Genomic DNA, 24478 nt, shown 5'->3' with positions numbered 1-24478 from the left:
AAAAGACCAAAAAAAATGTCGTAGTTCGGATGGTAAGTCACCTGAAAGAAAGAAATTTTAAATGAATTGCGGCATTCAGATCAGATGCGCGTATCAAAATATTTTTGTAATTAAAATCCCAAAAATTTCGTTTGACAGTTTTAGTGGATACTAAAAGCATTTTATCAATAAAATTGTATTTGAGATGCTCGCATTTTAATGCATATAGAAATAAACGTTAATCAATCAATCAATATCAATACAATTATTAATAAAAACGGTAATTTTTCCTGAAGTGTATATGCTTAATTGACACTACTACTACTCATTATGTAAATGCATCTCGCATAAATTTTTAAAATATAAATCGAATTCAGATTATGAAAGATGGAGGATACAGGAAGCGATGCTGAAGATTTAATCGGGGAAACCGTTTGCATTTGTGGGAAGGTAATTATTTTTTACAACTACTTTACAGGGAACTTATTTACTTGGGATAAATAATATGTTATATCCCATGCGGCAACATATTTTAAATTCCCAGTGAAAAATTGGTAAATAGTTCAAAGTGGACCCACTCAATTTATAATTTTAAAACAAAGCTAAAAACATGCCTATGGTTCTCCCTAGTTCCCAATCAACATTTGAGTCAAATCGCTCAAGGGTTCCTGAGTTGTTTGGACATATAAACAAACAAACAAACAGTAAAGTATGTGGGGGGGATGGGGGGCCTCTTGTGTCATGACCATCTCACCTGGCGACGGTCTGAGGGATATATTAAGTTTTGTTTGTATTTAGGTTTACGAAGATGATGTGTTCATGATACAGTGCGACATTTGTCGGAATTGGCTCCATGGAGACTGCATCAAGGTCTGAAATAATAATGAATGCGTAACATTAAAGGGATGCAGATGTAATTCCAAACGACCCTCTTTTTTATTAATGGCATGTCCGATTCACAATGATTCCTGAGCATCAATTTCCCTTTTTTTAAATGTGTTGAATTCTGTCGATTTCATTTTTGTTCTTAAATCCGAACGCCATTTTTAATTAATGAATAAAATCAAAATTATCAATTTTCAGATAAAAAAGTAAAACACGAATATCTTTTTGTTTATTTCCCTATGTAGGTTTAAAGACTACCATTTTGAATCAGATATATGAATTTTTTAATTTAAGATTACGTCTGCAAACTCGGATGAGAATTGTTATCAGATGTTCTTAAATAACAAAAACTTAATGATATACTATGAGCTCAGTTTTGAAAGCTATTATATCTTAAATGGACAATTTTAACGTACAAAAAAGATTTCTTCACGCTTCCCATTATATGAAAATTTAGATGGCCTGATTGGCACTGAGGAAGATGACATTTAAGCAGTCTTATGTGCATTTGATAATAGAATAGTTTATTTTCTAGTAGAGCCTAAAAAGAAACTTCAGTTGAAGTGAAATGGGTCTGTGTACACTGCACAATTTCTGTTTTTGTGTCATCTTAATGTATCATATTTTTAGATTGACGAGCTAAGTTCGTCAGATATAGACAAGTACCATTGTCCAACATGTGAACCCCTCTGCGGACCTTCTATTATGAAGGTTATCTATTTTCTACATCTACTAACTACGTTTTGTTTTGTATGTTTGGACGTTCTATTTGTCAAAATGAGTGAACCAATGTTTTATAAAACTTAATTAATGTTTTTGTGCAGAAAAAAAAGCACTCCCAAAAATTGCCTTTTTTATAATTTTGAACCAAAGAATGCCTTTTTTATAGAACCAAAGATTGCCTTTTTTATAATTTTGAACCAAAGATTGCTTTTTTTATAATTTTGAACCAAAGATTGCCTTTTTTATAATTTTGAACCAAAGATTGCCTTTTTTTAATTTTCTACCTAAGATTGTTTTTTTGTAATGTTAAACAAAGATTGCCTTTTTTAATTTTTAAACAAAGATTGCCTTTTTTATAATTTTAAAAATTAACTAAAGAAGTTTGGATAATCTGTGTAACTGTTAATTGCCATTTCTTGTTAAAATCAGTGCTTAGGATCCGGATCCGGATCCGCTGGATCCGCATTATTTTGGCTCTTTGGATCCGGATCCGGATCCGCAAAAAAATGCGGATCCACGGATCCGGATCCAAGCACAATTTTATTTTTTAAAATGTGCAAAACAGCTTTAATTTTCAATAAAAAAATGTTAAAATGTTTAACATTTTTTTTAGGTATGAAAAGACATTTGAACTAAAATAAAAATTTTTTTTGATCAATGACCTGGATCCGGATCCGGATCCGGATCCGGATCCGAATCCGGATCCGTTTTTTTGAAAAGCGGATCCAGGATCCGGATCCGGATCCGCATCAAAATTAAATGGATCCTAAGCACTGGTTAAAATATACTAAAAAATACTAATATTTTTGGCTAAGGGTATATTATTGAAAATCTTTTTCCCTAGAACTCTCTGTCTGTCTGCTAACCAAAAACGATCGAGGTCTGCTTGACTATCCTTACTCTATTTCTATCTGTTTATCTTATCTATCTTATCTATCTGTAGCTATCTGTCTCATCTATTTAACATATCTAATCTAACCTAACTATCTATCAGGTTGAAACGAACTGGCACCGACATGATAAAACTGATCCTCAGGCCACATATAAACCTCTTCAGGTATATTCCATTCTCATTTATGTTTATGTTAGGATTATTTTCAGGACTCCTGGCGGAGTATATAAGAAAATTTCCGATTGTTGTCATGATATTCATATGGTTGCATATATCACAAATAATATACAGAGTATATTATTCAATAATTACGAATATCCAGTGAATCAAGATTAAAAATAAGGGACATTTATTTTTTTCTTTTGGTAGAGTTTTTATTTTTTCTCTTCCTTGACATTTTTTTTTTTTGACATGTTTTTTTAAAAAAAATTCTTAGATTATTTTTTTTCTTATTTGGCCTTTCTGTTTTCTTTTAAAGTAATCTTTTTTCGGCTCTTATTGTCTATACACTTCAGTATACACTTCAGTATACACGGATGACACATTTTAGAGAACTAGGCTTTCATGGTGCTTTGCCCCCATCTTCTATTTCTATTGTAAACATTTTCTCTTTGTCTACAATATAAAACAATAACAAACAAAAAAAAATCTAAATATCTTTTGGTGGATTTTCAAACTTTTATGAAAATCTTATTTTGATGGAGGCAACGTTTTGAAATTTTGATCATCCATAAACCTTCCCTTGGGTCACGTGAGGTCCCACAAAAAATGTTGGCCCATTCGGTTAAGCCGGTTTGACGTTTATTATATAAAAACAAAAAACAAACAGACAAACAAACAAAGTATATATAGAAGAAATACTCAATACTAAATAGATAATCCCGCAGTCTACCCGAGTTTAGTAGTAAATTACTATTTTAGCTATTTTTCCCTGTAAAAGTTGACCCACTAAACTCAGAATCTCAAAACCAAGCTAGAACATTCTCGTGGTTCTTCCGAGTTCCCCAATCAAAATTTGAAGCAAATTGGTCAAGGGTTTCATGAGTTATGATCAGAAATACAAATTGACAGACAAACCGAGATTACAACTTAATATATATAAATACTTGACAAATATTTATGTTAAGGTTGGAACAAAATTATTTGTTGACGAATTATCGAAAAGGATTTTTTCTACTGCTGATGATATCATTATGAAGGTAAGCAATAGGATCCACCCATTCAATTCTAGTCAAATTTCTTAATATTCCCGCCAAAATTGGAAATTAAAAAAAAATATAAACATTGCAGTGTGATAATTTTATAATTGTATGCAATAAGTCACAAAGATAAAACGTATAGTTGAAACTCATTTTAAAAATTGTCACTTAGATTTAATGTAAAGTGGGACAACCTTTGGTTAGAATAGCGCTGAGCCATATAAACTATACTTGATATCAAAGGCGTAAAATTTTAAATTAAAGAGTTTTAAGTTTAACTGTGGGATAAACGTGAAATCCACATCAAAATTATTTAAAAAGTGATTTAAAAAGAACTGGCTCAACAGTGGCGTATTCAGAGGGGGGGGGCAATTGGTACTCATCCCCCCCCCGTAGAACATTGAAATCTATGGTTTTTAGGGGGGGTTTTGGGCCCAAATGGGAGCTTATTGCTTAGCCCCTCCCCCCACCTAGAAAGAAAAAAGGCAAGCCCCTCGCTGGACTAATTCCTGAATGGCTGTGTCCATTAAAATCCATAAGTTTTGACCTTCTGTGTTATAGGTATCAGGGAAGCAGTTGACCCTGCCTTACTTAAATCAATCAGGGTTCAATCATCCTATCCTTGTAACGGATAAAGATGGACTTACGATGACCACTCCGCAGGTAAAAAAAAACGCAAAATAAAAAAAACAAATCACAAGTGTTTTAAATGTGAAGGTGATAATTCCGTGTGATAATTCCGTTGCATTAACACTAACCTAATGTTTTGTGTTCTTTTCTAGTAAAAATTTTTATTATCTCCCTGTTTTCAATGGTTCAGATTTGGGTTTTGAGGGTAAAGATTTGTTTTCTGCAGTTTTTGGTTGATATTTTTCCCCTTGAATCCGGACCCGTGGATCTGCATACTTTTGCGGATCCGGATCCAGGAAGCCAAAATCTTGCGAATCCAACGGATTCGGATTTCGGATCCTAAGCACTGATTTAGGCGTAATTTTCTCTCTTTAAAATCATTAACCCCCCCCCCCCTCTCTATCTCTCTCTTTCATTCTGAGGGTAAGGTGATTTTAGACAGAGCTTTAAAAAAATCTAGATTCAAATACAACGAAGGTTGATACGGAATAATTTTATTTTAATAAATGAATGGTTTATTTTTTAGGCTGGGTTCAATATTGACAGGATTTGTGATTATCTTGGAGACGGTATTTATTCATCTATTCATTTAGTCCTATAATCCTATATTGTCCTATAGTCCTTTGGTACTATAGTCGTTTTGTTCTTTAGTCCTTAAGTCCTTTAGTCCTCAAGTCCTTCAGTCCTCAAGTCCTTTAGTCCTCCAGTTTTTTAGTCCTAAAGTAAATTAATTCTTTATTCATTTAGTCTTTTAGTCATTTAGTCATTTAATCATTTCAATTTCGACATACTTACTTATTCATCTGATCATTTGTTAACTTGGATCTTTTGGATCATTTGATCTTTCAATGATTTGTTTTATTATTGTTTTTTTTCTAAAATATTGTATAGTCTTCCAGTTTCAAAGTTCGTAATAAGAAACTTAAAATGTTCTCTGGTTATAAATGTTGATTGATTGATCGGATTTGTGTTTAGATTATCCGTTGGATATAATAGATGTGCACAGGCAGCAAGCCTGCCAGATGTCTCTAGCGCAGTTTGCCGCGGTCTTCAATACGCCTTAGTGAGTTTTTTTTTTTTAACAAAGGGACAGTAAACCTAACTTTTAAGGGCCCTTGCGTTAAAAGTTTGGCACGGTTGACACTCAGAAATACCCTTTTTAAGCTTTGTCTTATCAACATTAAATGAGACATTCATACACAGAAACAATGGAGGAAATTGTTAAAATTAAACAGTTTTCTGGTCTGAGAACAATGATATTTTTTCCATTTTTTAATCAAAACAAATGACAAATTTTGAAAGAAAGTTTTTTTTCAGTCCAGACCGAGTTTTAAACTGCCTTAGTTTGGAGGTCTCAGAAACAGGAATGGCGGATCCGGATCCGAATCCGGATCCGTTTTTTTGAAAAGCGGATCCAGGATCCGGATCCGGATCCGCATCAAAATTAAATGGATCCTAAGCACTGGTTAAAATATACNTTGTTTTTACTTTAATTCTCTTTTCAGTAATGTTTCGAGGGACCGAATTTAATGAATTTGAGCTAGGTCGCTGAGATACCAAATTTCGGTTCAAATTTAAACCACCGATTCATGGTAAAGAGTAACGATGAATTTGAATCGGTGATTTTAATTTGAACCGTTAGTTTAAATTCATAAAATTTGGGCCAAGTTTTTATATTTCTTATTTAAAGGTATTCTCTCCTCCCCTGGTTGCTCGGAAGCTGTGCTGGGTCAATAATGTTTGGCCTTCAGGGTCATCGCTACCTTACCCTAAACCTCAGGTAAAGTTTCGAAGGAAATGAGTTGTATAATTTTTAATTATCTACATATTACTTCAACAGTCCCAACTTATGAAACTTTCAGAAGGTTACCCACAAAGAGTGAGACTTCAGAGCCGACCTAAAACTCTTAAAATATTACGATCTTATGACTAGATTAAGACTTTTGCCTTAATTTGAGTTTTTTATCAGTTTTTTATATGATTTATCAAAAAGGCAATAAGTTTAAAGTTGCCAGGAATCCGGAATATAATGAAACAGTGTAGATTCCGTCTTCTACGTCTCATCCTTTGTCGGTAACCCTAGATGTACTATTGTAACTACTGTACTAGAATGCTTGTAAATATGATTTTACAAATATTCAAATATGATTGATAACACGATAATCACAAAATATCCCTAGTCCTACCATTTCCAAAATGTGGTCTGCCCTTCTTGGCTTTCAAAATTACCTGAGATATAATGAGATTTGGTTAGATTTAATTTTTATTTAATACAACGAAAATTTTCTAATTTTGAATGAAATTATTCATATCTCCAGTGATTTTGAACGCACAAAAAAGGCAGACCACATTTTGGAAATGACAGGACTAGGGCTATGTTGTCATAATTGTTAAATCAATCATATTTAAATATTTATAAAATTAGATTTCCACCTGAATGCCGCAAACTATTTCAAAGATGAAAGACGATAATAAAAGTCGTTTGATTAATTGGCAATTAATCCTGGGTCCTTCTATTTATGACTGTACTTCAGGTGCAGAAGTATTGTATAATGAGCATGGAGAATTCGTTTACAGATTTTCATATAGACTTCGGGGGCACTTCAGTCTGGTATCATGTCTATCAAGGTCAGCAGACATGTTTATATATTTATATTTTTTATATATACGGATATCTCTGTTTAACATTTTTCGCTGGCATCAGAAACGAGTAAACCACGAAATATTTATTTCATTCCTTAGAAAACGTCAACTTAAACCCTTCTTTTAATTGATAGATTAATTAACTATTAAAACATTTGTTTGCTCTCCTTTTGAATGACTTATTTCAAATGATTGATTCATTCATTGATTTATTGATTCATTGATTTGATTTTGAATTGACTCAATGATTGATTGATTCAATCATTGGCTGATTGATTGATTTATACTGATTGATGATTCATTGATTCATTGATTGATAAAGGTGAGAAGTACTTCTATTTGATCCGTCCTACCCCCGCCAATATTTCTCTTTATGAACGATGGACCAGACTTTCAACACAAAGTGAAACCTTCCTTGGTAAGATATTTTATTATTACATCCCCGACCTCACCCATTACACTGCTTCCTCCTCTCTACCCCCTTGGTTTTATGTACTTTCCCAAAGACATTTTCCCTAGAGTGACTTCCCAAGTGACAATTTCCCAATGGGCCACTTCCTAAATGTGCGATTTCTTTAGGGGCAACTTCCTAAAAGTTAGGTTAGGCCTTCTGAGGCGCCGCAGGATGCTATGGGGGGGCCGAGCACTGCGGCTAGTGCAGACTTGGGAAACTACACATTTGGGAAGCTGCCTCTTGGGAAAATAGCCTTGGAAAGTTGCCACTTGGGGAAATAGCCTTAAATAGCCTTGGGAAGCTGCCACTTGGGAAAATAAGCTTGGGATGTTACCGTTTGAGGAAAGACCTTTAGGAAAGTACCTAACATCCCTTCCTGGCCCCCTAACCTCTTACTCCCACAATTTAATTTAACGTCCTGTATATAATAATTTAAAAATTAATAACCTACAATCATTAAAATCCGGCCAAGTCAAGTAAAGTCAAGTAAACAATTTAAAAAAAGATTCTGACTTGATAAAATCTAAATTACATAAGTTTGATAAATTGAATATTTATTTATATTTATATAATAAAACAAGATATCGCATATATGTCCCTATAGCGGCCAAACGGCTGGACCAAATGGGCTGACATTTTTTGTGTACATAGGCTAAACAAAAATCTTTTTTTTTAAGTTAAAAAAATAATTTTTTTTACGGGTAACGCCGGGTCCTTAAGCTAGCAATTTATAAATTTATTTATTAAAGGGGACATGGTGGATCGATGCTACCTTTTGAAACTGACCCAGGGACAAACAATATTTATTCCGACAGGTATTAATTTATTCCGACAGGTATTCATTTATTCCGACAGGTATTCATTTATTCCGACAGGTATTCATTTATTCCGACAGGTATTCATTTATTCCGACAGGTTTTTATTTATTCCGACAGGTATTCATTTATTCCGACAGGTTTTTATTTATACAGACAGGCATTCATTTATTTCGACAGGTTTTTATTTATTCCGACAGTTACTATTACGTTACATTTTCATTTACTATTCCGATATGTGTTGCTTCATTCCGACAGATATTCCTATATTCCTATAAATATTCCGACAAGAATTCATTCTGTTCCGACTGATACTCATTTCAAACAAATATAAAGGTTTATTTATTCCGACAGATTTACCTATTTTCCGACAAGAGTTTGTTTATTCCGACATAAGTTCATATCTTTGTTTTTTAGATTTAATTTTAACTTGTTGTTTTTCTGTTTTATGATTTAATGATTGAGTGATTGATTGATTAATTGATAAATCTATTAACTGATTGATTGATTAATTGATAAATCTATTAACTGATTGATTGATTAATTGATAAATCTATTAACTGATTGATTGATTAATTGATAAATCTATTAACTGATTGATTGATTAATTGATAAATCTATTAACTGATTGATTGATCAATTGATAGATCAATTAACTGGTTGATTGATTAATTGATAAATATTAACTGATTGATTGATTAATTGATAAATCTATTAACTGATTGATTGATTAATTGATAAATCTATTAACTGATTGATTAATTGATTTCTAGGTTGGATCCACGCAGTGTATACCCCAGTGAATAGTATAGTTTTTGGAGGCAATTTCCTTCATTCACTCAATATCCAACTTCAGCTTAGGTAAACCAACTCTCATTGTGACAGTAGGGTTTATATTTTGTACGTTTAATGATAATGACAGAACCCTCGATTTTGATATAAATTTGTTAAGTTAATTGAAGCTTGGAGAGAGAAATAATAAATGCGTCTGCAACTTGCAAGATTGTTTTTTGGCCCGATACTTTGCTCTCAAATGCATGTTCAGCCAATATGTGAATATTCTTTTCAATCTTTCGTTCTAAAGTTCTACTTTTATCGTCCTTCTAAACATTGGGACTCGCGGAATCAAAATATACATACAGGCCACAGGGTGAGTCAAAATAAAAGTGTGATTAGCGGCGTTTGGTGCAAAATTGTGTTTTTTTTTGTTTAACTCCTGTAAGTTATTTTTTCAATATTTTTAGAATTTTTTTTTTGGTACTTAAATGGCCCAAAAAAATCCGCGAAACTTTTTTCTCTCTCAAAATCCAAAGTTCAGAAAAGCAAAAATTTGTATATATTTTAATTCTATCAAATTCTAAAATTTTGTAAATATTGAATAACAGAATTACAGAATATTCGAAATTTTTATATGGGAATTTGCAATTTCTAGTCCTGGTCTAATTTTTAAGAAAAGTTGTTTCTCAATGGCTCCTCAGTCCTCAGTTTTCATCGGAGCAGCTTATATTTATAACTTTAGAATATACTAAGAAAATAATAAAATAGAGGATTTAAAAAATTTTCTTGAAAAATTGCGAATATTCTAATTACAATTTTGCAAATTTTTTTTGATTCTGTGATTCAATCTTTATAAAATTCTTGAATTTGTTAGAAATGATATATCTACACATTTTTGCTTTATTAAAATTTTGATTTTGAGTGAAAAAAGTTTCGCTGATTTTTTTGACCAAAAAAAAAAATTGAAAATATTGAAAAAATACCATAATCACTATTTTTTTGACTCACCTTGTATAATGTATATATATATGTTTTTTAATACGATTGTTAAAAATTAGCTTTTGTGATCCAGTTTAATTTAATTCTTAAACATCCGCCAAAATGTGATAAGAAAATCTTCCAACTTATAGTTGAGCATTTGTTGAGCAAAGATGTACTACCAAAGATTGCTGGCAAAGCATGAAACCACATTAGTTTTTTTCTTTGTCAAATAAAATGTGAAGTTAAAAATGGAAATATATATCTAAATCTATTTAGAATTTACGAACTAGAGAATAGATTAAAGGATCCACCTAAATTCAGATTTCCGTCATTTGAGGTAGGTTTAATTTCTTTTATTGTTAGTTGAGTTGATCATCTTTCCATTTAAAAGGACAAACCGGCTATTAACTACCATACATATAACTATTAACTACCTTACATAGCCGGTCTGTCCCTTTAAATCAAACCAAATATTTATTAGTGAAGGTATAATTATTCTTGACAATATCATGATCACAAATTATGATAAATCCTCACGAGGGAAAAAGAATCTGGTGGGCCAGATTTTCATCAATTACCCTTTAGTATGCAGCATAGTGTCAGAGGGGGGGGGGGGGGGATCCTGGACGAGTGGAAGAGAAGGTAGGACGGAAGGAGGATAAAAATACACAAACATGATTTTAATCGAAAAATAATGCTTGGCTCAATAAACTACGTATCACAACAAACAATATCGTATTTAACAAGGATAAAGCTCAAGAGTCAAATGTTTGTAAGAGAATATATCCCATTTTTATTACTGCACAAAAATGTAAGGACACAATAGTCTTTCACAATGGAACCTATGTAAATTATCAAAAATATCGGTTTTACCTGCCTTGGTTGATTTCCCTTAGAGTAGGGGGAATGAGATTAGGGTGCCAGATTGAACTGGTGGGGGAATCAATACCTGACTGAGACCCTTCCTTCGGATAGCGGTCTGGGGATCCCATATTCGGGATCTTTCATGATCTTTTTTTATATTATCACAAGCAGATTTAAGCAGATTTAGCCTTTCAGTAATTCTTTTAATAATCCATCTTAATCAGTTTCTTAATTTTTTCTGAAATCCTTTCCTTAATTTGTTTCTTAATTCTTTCAATAATCCTTTCTTTAATTTGTTTCTAAATTCTTTTAATAATCCTTTCATTATTCTGTTTCTTAATTCTTTCAGTAATCCTTTCATTAATCCATTTCTTTATTTATTCATTTAATCATTCATTAATTCATTCATTCTTTTATTCATTCATTCTTTCATCCTTTTATTCATTCATTTATTTATTTATTTATTTATTTATTTATACATTTATTCATTCATTTATTCATTCATTTATTCATTTATTCATCCTTTTATTTATTTTTTTATTTATTCATTTATTCATTCATTCATTCATTCATTTATTCATGCATTCATTCATTTATTAATTCATCCTTTCATTCATTCATTCATCCTTTCATTCATTTATTTTATTAAATGACTTTTTTGAAATAATTCATTAATTCTTATTTATGATATATTGACTCATTGATTTGTAGATTTTTAATTAATTGAATGAATGATTGATTGTTGATTGATTGTTTGAATGATCGATTTTTTGATTGAATGTTTGATTGATTAATTCAATCATTGTTTCATTGGTTGATTGATTGAGTCATTGATAGCTTGGACCATCGATTGATTGATCGATTGATCACTTAGGTGGTGCACTGGTTAGCTGCAGGGAAGCTGAAGAAAGATCTGGCGGATTTAAACTCAGGAACAAAATTGAATTTAAACTGACAAAACTAAACTTTCGATTGTTTAATGGTATTAATGACGAACTATTTTATCCAGAAAATGCCAAATTTTTATTATTCGTTACTGAAATCTTTATTTATGAGATGTCCTTGTTAAGTCAATTGTCCAAAGAAATTGGCAGGAATCTTTATTACTTATTTACTTTTATTTTCAAAGTTTTTGAGTTCTGGTGGTTTAGAAAATATATTTTTTGAATATTTTTTAATTTTGATTTTGTCTGTATAGACAACACTCCCTGTCCAATCAATCTTCTAAATGGTATTCGGTCCTTGGTCACCACACTCAAGTCCTGGATTACAGGTTCAAATTATTATTATTTTTGTTGTTATTAAATTATTATTATTATTATTATTATTATTATTATCTATATAATAAAACAAGACATTCGTATACCCGACCAAACGGCTAAATCGATTGGGCTGACATTTTTTGTGGACACTCATTGGTGGCCGGGGGGTGTTATAGGCTGAAAAAATCGAATTTCTTCACATTTTTTCCTTCCACGGGCAATGCCGGGCCCTTCAGCTAGTTATTATTATTATCAGAACATGATTTAATTGATCCAATATTTAGGTTTCATTGATTTTTGATGCGGATCCTCACTGGATTTGCAAAAATTTTTTTTTGCAAAGCAGAATTGTCATATTATTTATTTTCTTCTTTCTTATTTCTGGCTTCACCTTAAAGTTTGGCAGATACCACCCAACCAATGGGAACAATTGGGGATAATACCCAAAACAGCGAAAGCTAATCTGCACCTAATTGCTTTAATACATACATATAGTAAAAATTTAAAAAAAAGTTGCAGATTTTTCCTGTAACATTAAAACTTGTATGTGTATTTTTAGCAATAAACTATATCTTATCTTATTGGTTTGCTACCCACCGGAGGTATCTCCTTGACTCCCCGGGCTTACAAGGGGGGGTTAAAGGTCCGGCGGCAGTCTGGGGGGTCCACATTGTGGTCTCTTGTAGATTTCATTTACTAATGTTCCTTATATTATTTCTATATTATCTTTGTTACTTGTTAATATTATAATTATTATAATTATTATAATAATTATTGTTATCGTTAATCTTATCGTTATCGTCGTTGTCGTGTCGTGGTAGTTGTCGTTGTCATCATTATCACAGCTCTCATTATTATCAATTATTATTACAGATATAAACCACCCTGTAATATCAGACCTGGACTGTGCAACCACCTTGAAAGATCTGACCAGAGAGGTCAAGAACGCAGAGAGAATATCACTCAAGGTCAGGGCGAAACTTTAAAGTTTTTATTTACATTTTTATGGGAAAACATGAAAACTTGTAAGATTTCTCTCTAATAAATCCGTTTCCGTCCATGCTTATGTTTGAAGGTTTCTTTCTAAGAAACCCCTTTATCCTCCCCGGCCTGTATTAGAATTTTTCTCTCTAATAAACCCCTGTATCCGCCCCTGCCTGTTTTTAAAGGTTTCTCTTTATTGAACCCCTGTATCAATCCTTGTCTGTATTTAAAGGTTTCTCTCTAATAAACCCCTATCCGCCCCTGCATGTATTTGAAGGTGTCTCCCTAATAAACACCTGTATCCGCCCCTGCCTGTATTTGAAGGTGTCTCCCTAATAAACACCTTTATCCGCCCCTGCTTGTATTTGAAGGTTTTACCCAATAAACCCCTGTATCTGCCCCTGCCTATATTTGAAGGTGTCTCCCTAATAAACACCTTTATCCGCCCCTGCCTATATTTTAAGGTTTTACCCAATAAACCCCTGTATCTGCCCCTGCCTGTATTTGAAGGTTTTTCCTAATAAACCCCTGTATCTGCCCCTGCCTGTATTTGAAGGTTTTTCCTAATAAACACCCCTGTATCCGCCCCTGCCTATATTTTAAGGTTTCTCTCTTATAAACCCCTGTATCCGCCCCTGCATGTATTTAAATGTTTCTCCCTAATAAATCCCTGTATCCGCCCCTGTCTGTAGTTGAAGGTTTTGTTCCTAACAAATTTCTGTATACGCCCCTACCTTTATTTGAAGGGTTTTCCCTAACAAATTTCTGTATCCGCCCCTGCCTGTGTTTAAATGTTTCTCCCTAATACATTCATGTATCCGCCCCTATCTGTATTTAAATGTTTCTCCCTAATACACTCCTGTATCCGCCCCTGCATGTATTTAAATGTTTCTCCCTAATACACTCCTGTATCCGCCCCTGCCTGAATTTAAACGTTTCTCCATAATACATTCATGTATCCGCCCCTATCTGTATTTAAATGTTTCTCCCTAATACACTCCTGTATCTGCCTCTGCCTATAATTAAATGTTTCTCCCTAATAAACTCCTGTATCCGCCTCTGCATGTATTTAAATATTTCTCCCTAATAAACTCCTGTATCCGCCTCTGCCTGTATCTAAATGTTTCTCCCTAATACACTCCCGTATCGGCCCCTGCCTTTTAAATTGTAAGATTTTGTTTTGTAGGTAAACCCACCAAAGCCGGAGCGAGAATCCAACCGTCGACGAAAGAAGAAAACATTAGACGAAGATTTTATTGATATTTCTGATCCTGGGAGCTTGTACCTGCTGGACTACCAACCACAAACCACAAGTAGGATTTGAATTACCAACCACAAACCACAAGTAGGATTTGAATTACCAACCACAAACCACAAGTAGGATTTGAATTACCAACCACAAACCACAAGTAGTATTCGAATTACCAACCACAAACCACAAGTAGCTTTTCAATTACCAACTGCAAACCACAAGTAGGTTTTCAATTACCAACTGCAAACCACAAGTAGGATTTGAATTACCAACTGCAAACCACAAGTTGGAATTGAATTACCAACAGCAAACCACAAGTAAGATTCGAATTACCAACCACAAACCACAAGTAGGATTTGAATTACCAACCACAAACCACAAGTAGGATTTGAATTACCAACCACAAACCACAAGTAGGATTCAATTCAAGCAGAAACCAGAATTGTCGAATAGGGAGACGACAATAAAGCAATATATGTGTATTTGATGATGTTATAAAAATCAAATAGTTTTAGTAGCTTAAAAATCCCTTTTTTAAATGGGCCTGTGAACACAGCACAATTGCAGTTTTTATGTTGCTTGGACTATTTAAAATGACTTGGATATACTTTGATGAATGTACTTGGATAAATGTACTTGGATATACTTGGATATACTTGGATATACTTGGATATACTTGGATATTCTTGGATATACTTGGATATACTTGGATATACTTGGATATACTTGGATATACTTGGATATACTAAGAGTCCCACTTATGCGTGTCCATATAAAGCGGCTCGTGGGCTTTGGTTGGCCATAAACATTTAGGTATGTTGAGGGCCATAAACAGTTAGGTATATTTAGAGCCATAAACATTCAGGTATGTTTAGGGCCATAAACATTTAGGTATGTCTCATCATAGTCTTTATGAAATTTTTCAGAGTTTTTGCAGATGTCAGGAATATAATTCCAAAGTTTGAGAGCTCTAGCATTATTAAAACTTTAGGCTTTAGGCTAAGAATATTCGAGGCCAGTCTAGTATCTTGCGTTGTGTCTTAAAAATTGTCTACCTCTTCATCTACAGTTTTATGTTTCTCACAAAAGAAAATTCTTGTTCCCGTTATTAAGTTTTTTATGCTCAAGTCAATTTGAAGAAAAAAATTAAATTTAAGAAATTTCGTATTTAGCTCCTAAGAAAGGCCGTGGAAGAATTGAGAAAGTTATCGCTGTCAAATCCAAACCCATCGATCATCTTTCCTCGTTCCCCTTCTCCTCTCCTCCTCTCCCTTCTCTCCACCCCCATCTTCCTTCCTACGGAGCTCCCTCTCAACCCCTTCCTGGCACACCGGGTCCTCAGTCATATCTTTACTCAGAACCAACAGTCTCTCCTCTTAAACTCAGGTAAACTTTGAAGAGAGTGAACTGTGAAGAGGACTGTGTAGAGCAGAAGTTAATGAGAATTTATAAAATGTCGTCTTCTAAACCTACTGATAATGGAATGCTGCACATATTTAATTTTTTAATTAAATAATTTTGGAGCTCTTTTCCTGCATATTTTATGGCTGTTTTTTTACAATTAATAAGACTTAGATATAATAGCATTAAACTCAAGACGACATTTTATTAATTCTTTCGATGTCTCCAAAGTTCTGTTTATTTAATGACAAATTTGTTTTTATTTAGTTTGTCAGTTCCCAAGAACCAGGAATACCTGGACGGTGCAATTATTGATAACAGAGGTAACTTAAATTTCTTTTTTTAAAGTTATTTTTCGCTAAATTGGTTAAAATAAAATTTAAGGGGGAAATAAAAACGAGTTTTTGGGTAAAGTAACAAAAATAATGAAAAACTTGCCTTTTAAAGCCAATTATTCCCCTCATCATCAGAAATCACCCCCCCCCCCCCTGCAGAATTATCTCTCATCCATTTATCCATCTCTTTCTCCTTATGTGGAGATGTCATGTAATTTATTCTAAAAAAATGGCAATGCCCGATTTACAACTTGAAACTTTAATATGAACAAAAATGTGGAAGATAATGTCGTTTATGACAAAAGTGGGTTTTTTTCTGTGAGTTTCTCCATTGCTTCTGATAAACAAGAAATGCGCAAGTCTTTTTTGCAGAGAAACCGCAAGTGAAAATAAACAGTTTAAAGAAACACAAACATGGATATCTAATTCAAACTTGATCAGACAAAGCTTTCAAGGGTACCTTTGTAAATCGGACATTGCCATCTTTGCATGAAGGGTCGCTAAAAATTACGCTTGCAGTCCCTTTAAAAAGCTTCTTTTTTAAGGAGAAATTCCGATCTCTAAACGCGCAGAAGAATCAGCATATTCTGGTAAAGAATTATTATTTAAAAAAATAAAAAATCAAATTCTAAAATATTTATTTCTTCAAAACAGTTAAAGTTTAAGGGCTTACGTTTGATTGAATATGAGATGTTATTCAAATTGACCTTGACCTTGGACTAACACTTGATTACCGACTTTGATTTTTTACTTTGATTTTAACCATGCCCAATGACAGAATTTGGCCTTAACCATAACCTTGATTTTCACCTTGACCTTGACATTGTTATTGACATAACCATAACCTTTACATCGACCTTGACTTTGACCTTGACATTGTTATTGACATAACCATAATCTTTACATCCACGTTAACTTTGAATTTGACCTTGACCTTGACCTTGACCTTGACCTTGACCTTGACCTTGACTTGACTTTGACTTTAAATCTTTGGCCTTGATCTTGATCATGACTATCAAAAGTTGAACCACTTAGACCATGACTAATGATTATGACCGTTATCGGCACTTGATGGCCCCGAAATTGATTCTTAGTTTCATCTTGACCTTGATTTTGATTTTGATAATTATCAAGGGATTTTTTTATCGTTGGGCTTTTTACCTTGATCTTGATAAAGAATTCGACCATAACTTTTACCTTTTGTTCTCCTTCACCCAAACTTCAAATATATATATTCTGACCCATCTCATTGAAAGTACTAAATGGAATCAAATATTCTTTTTAAAACGGGAATACTTGAAATATTACTGGGAACTAGACAGAAGGAGTAGGTAAAGTATTTGAGATATTACTTGATAGACTTTCTGACCTCGTAGCTCCTCTAGTTTCGATTTAACAAGTATGAGAAGAGAAAATTTATCCAGTTATATATAAGAAAATTTATCCAGTTATATATAAGAAAATTTATCCAGTTATATATAAGAAAAAAATTTTGTTCTAAATTAGCTCTTCAAAAAGAGAAGCTATGATTGAAAACATGTAAGATCTCGTTATTACTTAAGTTTAATGACTCTCCTATTTAAAGGTTATGACCTGACTGACCGGGATTCAGTCCGTCTACTGCTTGCCACCAGGAAGCAAGCTGAACTCAATAAATCTGGAGATCTCAACTCTCAGCTCAGCGAGGCTCTCACGGATTTCGGTAAATAATCACTTTTCCCTCGTATTGCTCTGAAAATGTTGTCAATGAACTGTAGGCGTAATTTTACAAGCTTTGTTTGTTTAAAAATCATGAGAAATAATTTTTCGGTTTTAATTTTGAGTTGCGCATATCTTCTTAAAAACAATGGAGGAAGTTGTAAAAGTTAAGATTGAAACTGATTTTTATTTTACGCACAAGTAAGAGGACAGACAATTTAACTATTCCCTGGGTTTCTAGCTTTCGTTTGATATGCATTAAGCCATAGTTGAAATATTTTCTATTTGTGGAGGTCATTAGAGGTCATTAAAATTCAATTTTATTTTATTTTAGGAATTTCGATCACTAATTAGGCGTGCAACCAAAAAATTGGAAGATTTGAACCAAAAATTAAGGCGGGGCCCCCCCCCCCCCCCTACATCAAATGTGCCAACTCCACCATCCCCTTTAAATCATTCGTGCAATTTACTTTTATTTGACGGTATATACAAGGTGTCTTTGAAAAACGGGGAATCAGGGTCTACAGACTCGTTTGTAACCCGATTTTCAAGATTGAGACCATTTTTTTAAATCTATTTACAATTTCTGGTTCAATCAGACCAACTTAGGCTTGTAGATCCAAAAATGACAATTTAAAGGCTTCTAAAGTTTCCAAATGGAGTGAGTAAATTTGGTTTAAAAAAAAGATTATCTCCGTTTGCACATAAGGGTCTTTGCAGACTCGTTTGTTATCGGATTTTTAAGATTGAAACTAGGTTTGCAATGTTAGATTGCAACCCCGGGGATGCGATTGATTGCGAATTTTTCTTCAAAAAATTGAGGATTTACAACTTCAAAAACATAAATTTGATTTTATTTCTTAACATCAGAAATATGTGTTAAAAACTAAATAGATTTTACAGTTTTGAACTCTGAAAAGGTTGATTTTTATGTAAATTAAAATGTTTTATTTTGTGGAACAAACTCCATTAAATTTAGAGTTGAAAAAATTACATATCTCTTCATTCACGCGAGGCATTAAAGATGCAATAAATATAGGAATGAAAATTACATTGCCTCCTACATTTATTGCATCCCTATTGAGGTGACTCGGATTTCAGTATTTAAAGGACTTTTCTTGTATTATCATTTTCATGAAAGGTACCGACAGGACCTTCATGCAACTGGTAAGTGTGCAGCGGGTTTGTGGCAGTACGCCATTGAACTTGACCCATGCTTGGTGGTACACACTTCGGCCCGTGTGGCCAACCGCCAATGACACCCTGCTACTCCCTTTGGGGATAGTGCGGTGACGTGGGCTCTACCCAAACCTCTCTTCGGACTGATGGGTGACTGTTATATTTATTTATTAATAATAAAAAGTTATTGTAATCTAGGAAGAGAACAGGAGGGACTGGTTATAGACGAGAAAGCTGCAAAGAAGTTTAAAAAATCTATAAAACTTCGTTTGTCTGTTTCTTCTAGTACTGAGCCTGTTGTACTGGCAGAACCAAGTGTTCAACCCCCCTACCCTCAGTTAGGTAGGCTTACCACAGGGGAAAATAGTTCAACCAACCCCCCCCCCACATCAATTTTTATTCACATGGTACCACCCTCCAAATCAGAGAATAAAAATAAAGGGAATACAAATAATCCATCTTCTATTATAACTTTTATTTATAAATATAATAAAAAAATGCGAGTTTACAATTTTGTTATCGTTACCATTTATTTATTTATTATTACCATTGTTAACGTTATCCTTATTCTTGTTCTTATTCTTATTCTTATTGTTTGTTATTTGTTATTTGTTGTTTGTTAATTGTTATTTGTTATTTGTTAATTGTTAATTGTTAATTGTTATTTGTTATTTGTTATTTGTTGTTTGTTAATTGTTAATTGTTAATTGTTAATTGTTATAATTGTTAATTGTTAATTGTTAATTGTTAATTGTTAATTGTTAATTGTTAATTGTTAATTGTTAATTGTTAATTGTTAATTGTTAATTGTTAATTTTTAATTGTTATTTGTTATTTGTTATTTGTTGTTTGTCATTTGTTAATTGATAATTGATAATTGTTAATTGTTAATTGTTAATTGTTATTTGTTATTTGTTATTTGTTGTTTGTTGTTTGTCATTTGTCATTTGTTAATTGATAATTGTTATTTGTTATTTGTTGTTTGTTGTTTGTTGTTTGTTAATTGTTGTTTGTTAATTGTTAATTGTTAATTGATAATTGTTAATTGTTAATTGTTAATTGTTAATTGTTAATTGTTAATTGTTAATTGTTAATTGTTAATTGTTATTTGTTATTTGTTATTTTTTGTTTGTTGTTTGTTAATTGTTATTTGTTAATTGTTGTTTGTTATTTGTTAATTGTTAATTGTTAATTGTTAATTGTTAATTGTTAATTGTTAATTGTTATTTGTTATTTGTTATTTTTTGTTTGTTAATTGATAATTGATAATTGTTATTTGTTGTTTGTTGTTTGTTAATTGTTAATTGTTAATTGTTAATTGTTAATTGTTAATTGTTAATTGTTATTTGTTATTTGTTATTTGTTATTTTTTATTTGTTAATTGTTATTGTTGAATAGATAGTCCAAGTACCCGGGATGCTGTTGACGGAATGCTCTTCATGTCTCAGAAAGCAAAACTTCATCCGAAGGTACAAAATCTTTGAGCTACGCTGATAAAAAAGTATTGTTCGTAAAATCGAACAATCGAAACCATATCGAAGTTTCCAACATTTTGGTCAACATCATAAATAGAATTTTAGGATATCTCATAAAGTTTACATTCTTTATATTCTTTTAGTCATTTAGAACAAAATACTCACAATTTAGAAATACTTTTTGTCAATTTTACGATTTTTTTACTAATAAGAGTTAAATTAAATATTTTTTCTTTTTACAGATCATGAGTTCGATATTTCTTTATTTATTTAATGCAAGCTTTTATTAGATTAGAAATTGATTTTCATTTGGACTCAATTAAACAAAAAAAAATTTCTTTTCCTTCAAAATCCCCCCCCCCCCCGCCCCTCGTGAATATGATATGCAGAGAAAAAGGATCACTTATAAAAAAAGATTGTTGACCAAAATCTGTTTTAAAAAAATGGAGAAGCCGGGATTAGGGTTATTTTGGGATTCTTAACTCGAAAATTATACTGCTAAAATTTAATTGACGAATAAAATGCCTCAAATTATTTCTAAGATCAAAGACGACCTTCAAGTCGTCTTGCTGCCGTGTTATTGCGTGGGACACTCTGAATTTTACAATAATTAACCAATTTTTAGATCGCAATGAAAGCCTCTTTTCGAAAGAAAATAAGCACTGCCCCTAACAGGTAATTTATTGAATTCCTTTTTATTTTAACTTAGTTTAATCCATTCATTATTATAAAGGTTAACCCAGAATAATCTAGAATTATAACGATGTTCTTCGTTTTTACCATGGTTATAATGCAAGGAAAGTTAATTGCAGTTGCGTATACTCTGCGCACATATTAAAACCAGTTCTCTCTTGGCGGAATTTGTAAGCAAGAATATATGCATCAGTGTTCTTTTAGTATCTGAGGGGGTTAAAAGCATGACATTTTGATAATTCACATAATAGTTTCCTATGACCAGAATATTTCATTGATTTTTTATGTGAAAGATGGATCCCATGTCAGGCTTCGTCATCTTGCTTGTGTTTACATTACCGCCCAGAGACAGTACACTGCAGTACAAAAATGCGTACACCTCTGAAATAACTTTCCTTGATTTCTCTTAACATTTAAATGCATAAATCAGAATTTTGTAACATTCTTTGTGGTAACCTACTAACCCTGTATTTTGCTGATGATAATTCATTTTTAATTAATATTGTTTATTTAAGATAATTTATTTTACAGTGGTAGGCGATTATATCAATACTATGAAGACGACTTTCGATTTCAATTTTGATTTCTTGAAAGCTGTGAAAAGGCAAGGCTACACATAAACATAGAAGTCAAGAGAAGATGTCAAATTGCTTCTCTTTGATTACTTGTAATTCGAAGGAAACTTGTTAACAATCTAAACATACATAAAAAGTCGTCTTCATTGTATTGATATAATGGCCTACCACTGTAGAAAACTGCATATTTTATATTTATTAATGAATGATAAATTTTATATTATTGAGGATTTTTATTGTTTATTTATTGAATAGTGAAATGATAAAAATTTATTATTATTTTTAGACTGAAAGAAGAGAAAATAAATAAAGTTCATCAGGACGATGATTTTATTTATCCTGGATTAGGTAGATTTATTTATCTTTTTATTGTTTATTTATCCTTTCATTGTTTATTTATCCTAGATTAGGTTGATTTATTTATCCTTTCATTGTTTATTTATCCTGGATTAGGTAGATTTATTTATCCTTTCATCGTTTATTTATCCTAGATTAGGTAGATTTATTTATCCTTTCATTGTTTATTTATCCTAGATTAGGTAGATTTATTTATCCTTTCATTGTTTATTTAGCCTACATTAGGTAGATTTATTTATCCTTTCATTGTTTATTTATCCTAGATTAGGTAGATTTATTCATCCTTTTATTGTTTATTTATCCTAGATTAGGTAGATTTATTTATCCTTTCATTGTTAAGATGTATCAGACGACGAAGAACTGCCCGTCAGAAACGACGACGAATCTTGGAATCCAAAAATTAAAATGTCAACCTTTGGTCCTAAAAAAGAGCGACCAATAAGAGAATCCGCCAAAAATATTGCAATTGAAAAAGGTCTGAAACACGCTGCCGAGAATCGAAACAGTTTCGCGAGAATCAAAAGCTCGGGAAAAATTGTAAAGAAGCGATCTGACGAACACAAGATGTCGCCGAAAACGTTAGCCTTGTCGTTCGACGACAAGAACCGCGGTCGGAAAGTGTGTTCAACAGCCAAGCAAAGACTGGGCAAGATTTTAGGTTTAAAATTTTAAGTTTAGAATTCAAATTCAATTGAAACTGTGTAACGATAGTTTGTACCAAAGTCTGTATTATTATTCTCTACTTCAGAATCTTTTGTAAATGTGCATTAGTTTTTTTACAGTAATTAACAAGGTATAAGAGTGGAATTAAAGTCGTCATCTTTTAAGATTAGAAACGTGATTTATAACATTAGAGTAAATAGATAAACAGTAAAGATGAACTGAATCTGGTAGATATAGATTTTAAAAACATGTCTCACACTAGATTGCGCTAGCTTGAAGTTTAGACATAAAGCTTGCAGATTTTTTTCTCTCTTAGCTTTCCACAGACTCAGTGACCTCTAGGGTGGAATATTAATTAAAATGTATATTTAGCAGTATGGGCAAATGCGAAGTGGAGGGGGTTCCAGGTTCAGGTAGGAAATGAGGGGGGGGGTAATGAAGATTCTAAATCTATTTACTCTAATTTTATAACTAGAATAACTCTGAAATTAGCATTGAACATTAAATCACCGATATATCGGCCATGAAAGTAAATTACAATCTAACAAAGACGATTTTCATTCTGTTTTTGGTTATTGGTGTATTTTATTTTAACCTTCCGGCCTCAAGATAGACGTACATTAAAAAAGTTATCGTTTGAACACTCTTAATGATGCAAAGTACAATTTGCATATGTTCTACGGTCGTTGTCGTATATATCAATACAATGAAGACGACTGGGAAATAGACAGTCGTCTTCATTAGACTGAGCTTGATCAAACATCATGTGGATAAAAAAAATCATGGGAACAAAGAAAAGCTGTCAATTAACAGTTTTTCCTTGTTTAATTGTAAACATGTAATTTGAAGACAAAACTTTCATTGACAAGTCGTCTTCATTATATTGATATAAATGCTGACGACTGTATTATAGATATATTTAAAATTATATGTGACAAATATTTGTTATCAAGGAAGATGTAGGAATGTGTTTGTTTACATGATAAATGGTACTGCTATTCTTGTGAGAAATATGCATAAATCAGGGGCTACACCTGAAGCGGAAATTAAAGAAAATATCTTTAAAAGAAGCTTCAGAGTTTCCTTTTTGGAGTCTATGCAATTGTGAAGATATTATTTTAAAAACTAGAAAATGAAAATGCAATTCATTTTATTATAATTTGAACCCATATATGAAACCTGGGTTCCGGGCCTTACCATAAGTTCTGTGTACATATCTCCCAGAAACTGCGGTACACAGTTTATGTAAACAAGCATGTGTACTTTCCTTATTTTTATCGTTTTCTTGCGTTTATTGTACAACTGTGACTGTTTAAAATTGTACACTTATCTGATTTTAAAACCATTTTGTGAACATGTTCTACATTGCAACATTATGTTCAATGTACGCACTTTTTAACAATTCAATTATGGAAGTCTGCAGAGTTACGCACAAGGATTGTGACTCCACAGCTGTTAACTTACTTCTTTTCTTGGCCTATTCATCTAAAATAACATTCCGAATTGAGTTACAGGTCAGTCATTATTTATGGGTAACCCTGTATACTAATGACAATTGTAAATTAAAAATGAAATTAAAAATTCGATGAAAATTTAAGAATTTCTGATTTGTCTGTTTTAATTGATCTCAAGCAGTCTTATCTCAAGCAGTCTTATCTCTTATTATTGAAATTGTGTATTTGTAAGATGCTTTATTACTTTGTTTTGTAAACTCTGTCTTTCTTTTGTAAAATATATAATAGTTAAACTTATACCAAGGGAA

The 24478-nt window shown here is 32.3% G+C and overlaps 1 protein-coding gene across 1 annotated transcript; it reads left to right on the top strand.

The window, feature by feature from the left end:
• The first annotated feature begins 328 nt into the window (after positions 1-328).
• Positions 329-24467, top strand: LOC111695647 (lysine-specific demethylase 7B). Its single transcript, XM_023465037.1, has 28 exons — positions 329-429; positions 778-849; positions 1495-1575; positions 2582-2644; positions 3607-3678; positions 4240-4341; positions 4835-4877; positions 5284-5371; positions 5626-5686; positions 5999-6088; positions 6843-6936; positions 7274-7369; positions 8155-8220; positions 8994-9081; positions 10255-10315; positions 11717-11774; positions 12041-12115; positions 12978-13072; positions 14275-14401; positions 15513-15726; positions 16009-16064; positions 16622-16666; positions 17662-17778; positions 19152-19295; positions 20352-20422; positions 21054-21103; positions 21983-22044; positions 22394-24467. The coding sequence occupies exons 1-28, from the start codon at positions 367-369 to the stop codon at positions 22723-22725; spliced, it is 2586 nt and encodes an 861-aa protein (XP_023320805.1). The 5' UTR covers positions 329-366; the 3' UTR covers positions 22726-24467.
• The last annotated feature ends 11 nt before the right edge of the window (positions 24468-24478 follow it).

Source organism: Eurytemora carolleeae, unplaced genomic scaffold, assembly GCF_000591075.1.
Source record: "Eurytemora carolleeae unplaced genomic scaffold, Eaff_2.0 scaffold234, whole genome shotgun sequence".
Classification (NCBI taxonomy): Eukaryota; Metazoa; Arthropoda; class Copepoda; order Calanoida; family Temoridae; genus Eurytemora; species Eurytemora carolleeae.
This window is presented reverse-complemented; position numbering and strand designations above follow the sequence as displayed.

Coding starts and splice junctions, on each gene's coding strand:
- LOC111695647 (XM_023465037.1), top strand. CDS start 367: ATGGAGGATACAGGAAGCGATGCTGAAGATTTAATCGGGGAAACCGTT. Junction 11,775..12,040: donor TCTGGCGGATTTAAACTCAG/GAACAAAATTGA, acceptor TTGTCTGTATAG/ACAACACTCCCTGTCCAATC. Junction 14,402..15,512: donor CTACCAACCACAAACCACAA/GTAGGATTTGAA, acceptor TTTCGTATTTAG/CTCCTAAGAAAGGCCGTGGA.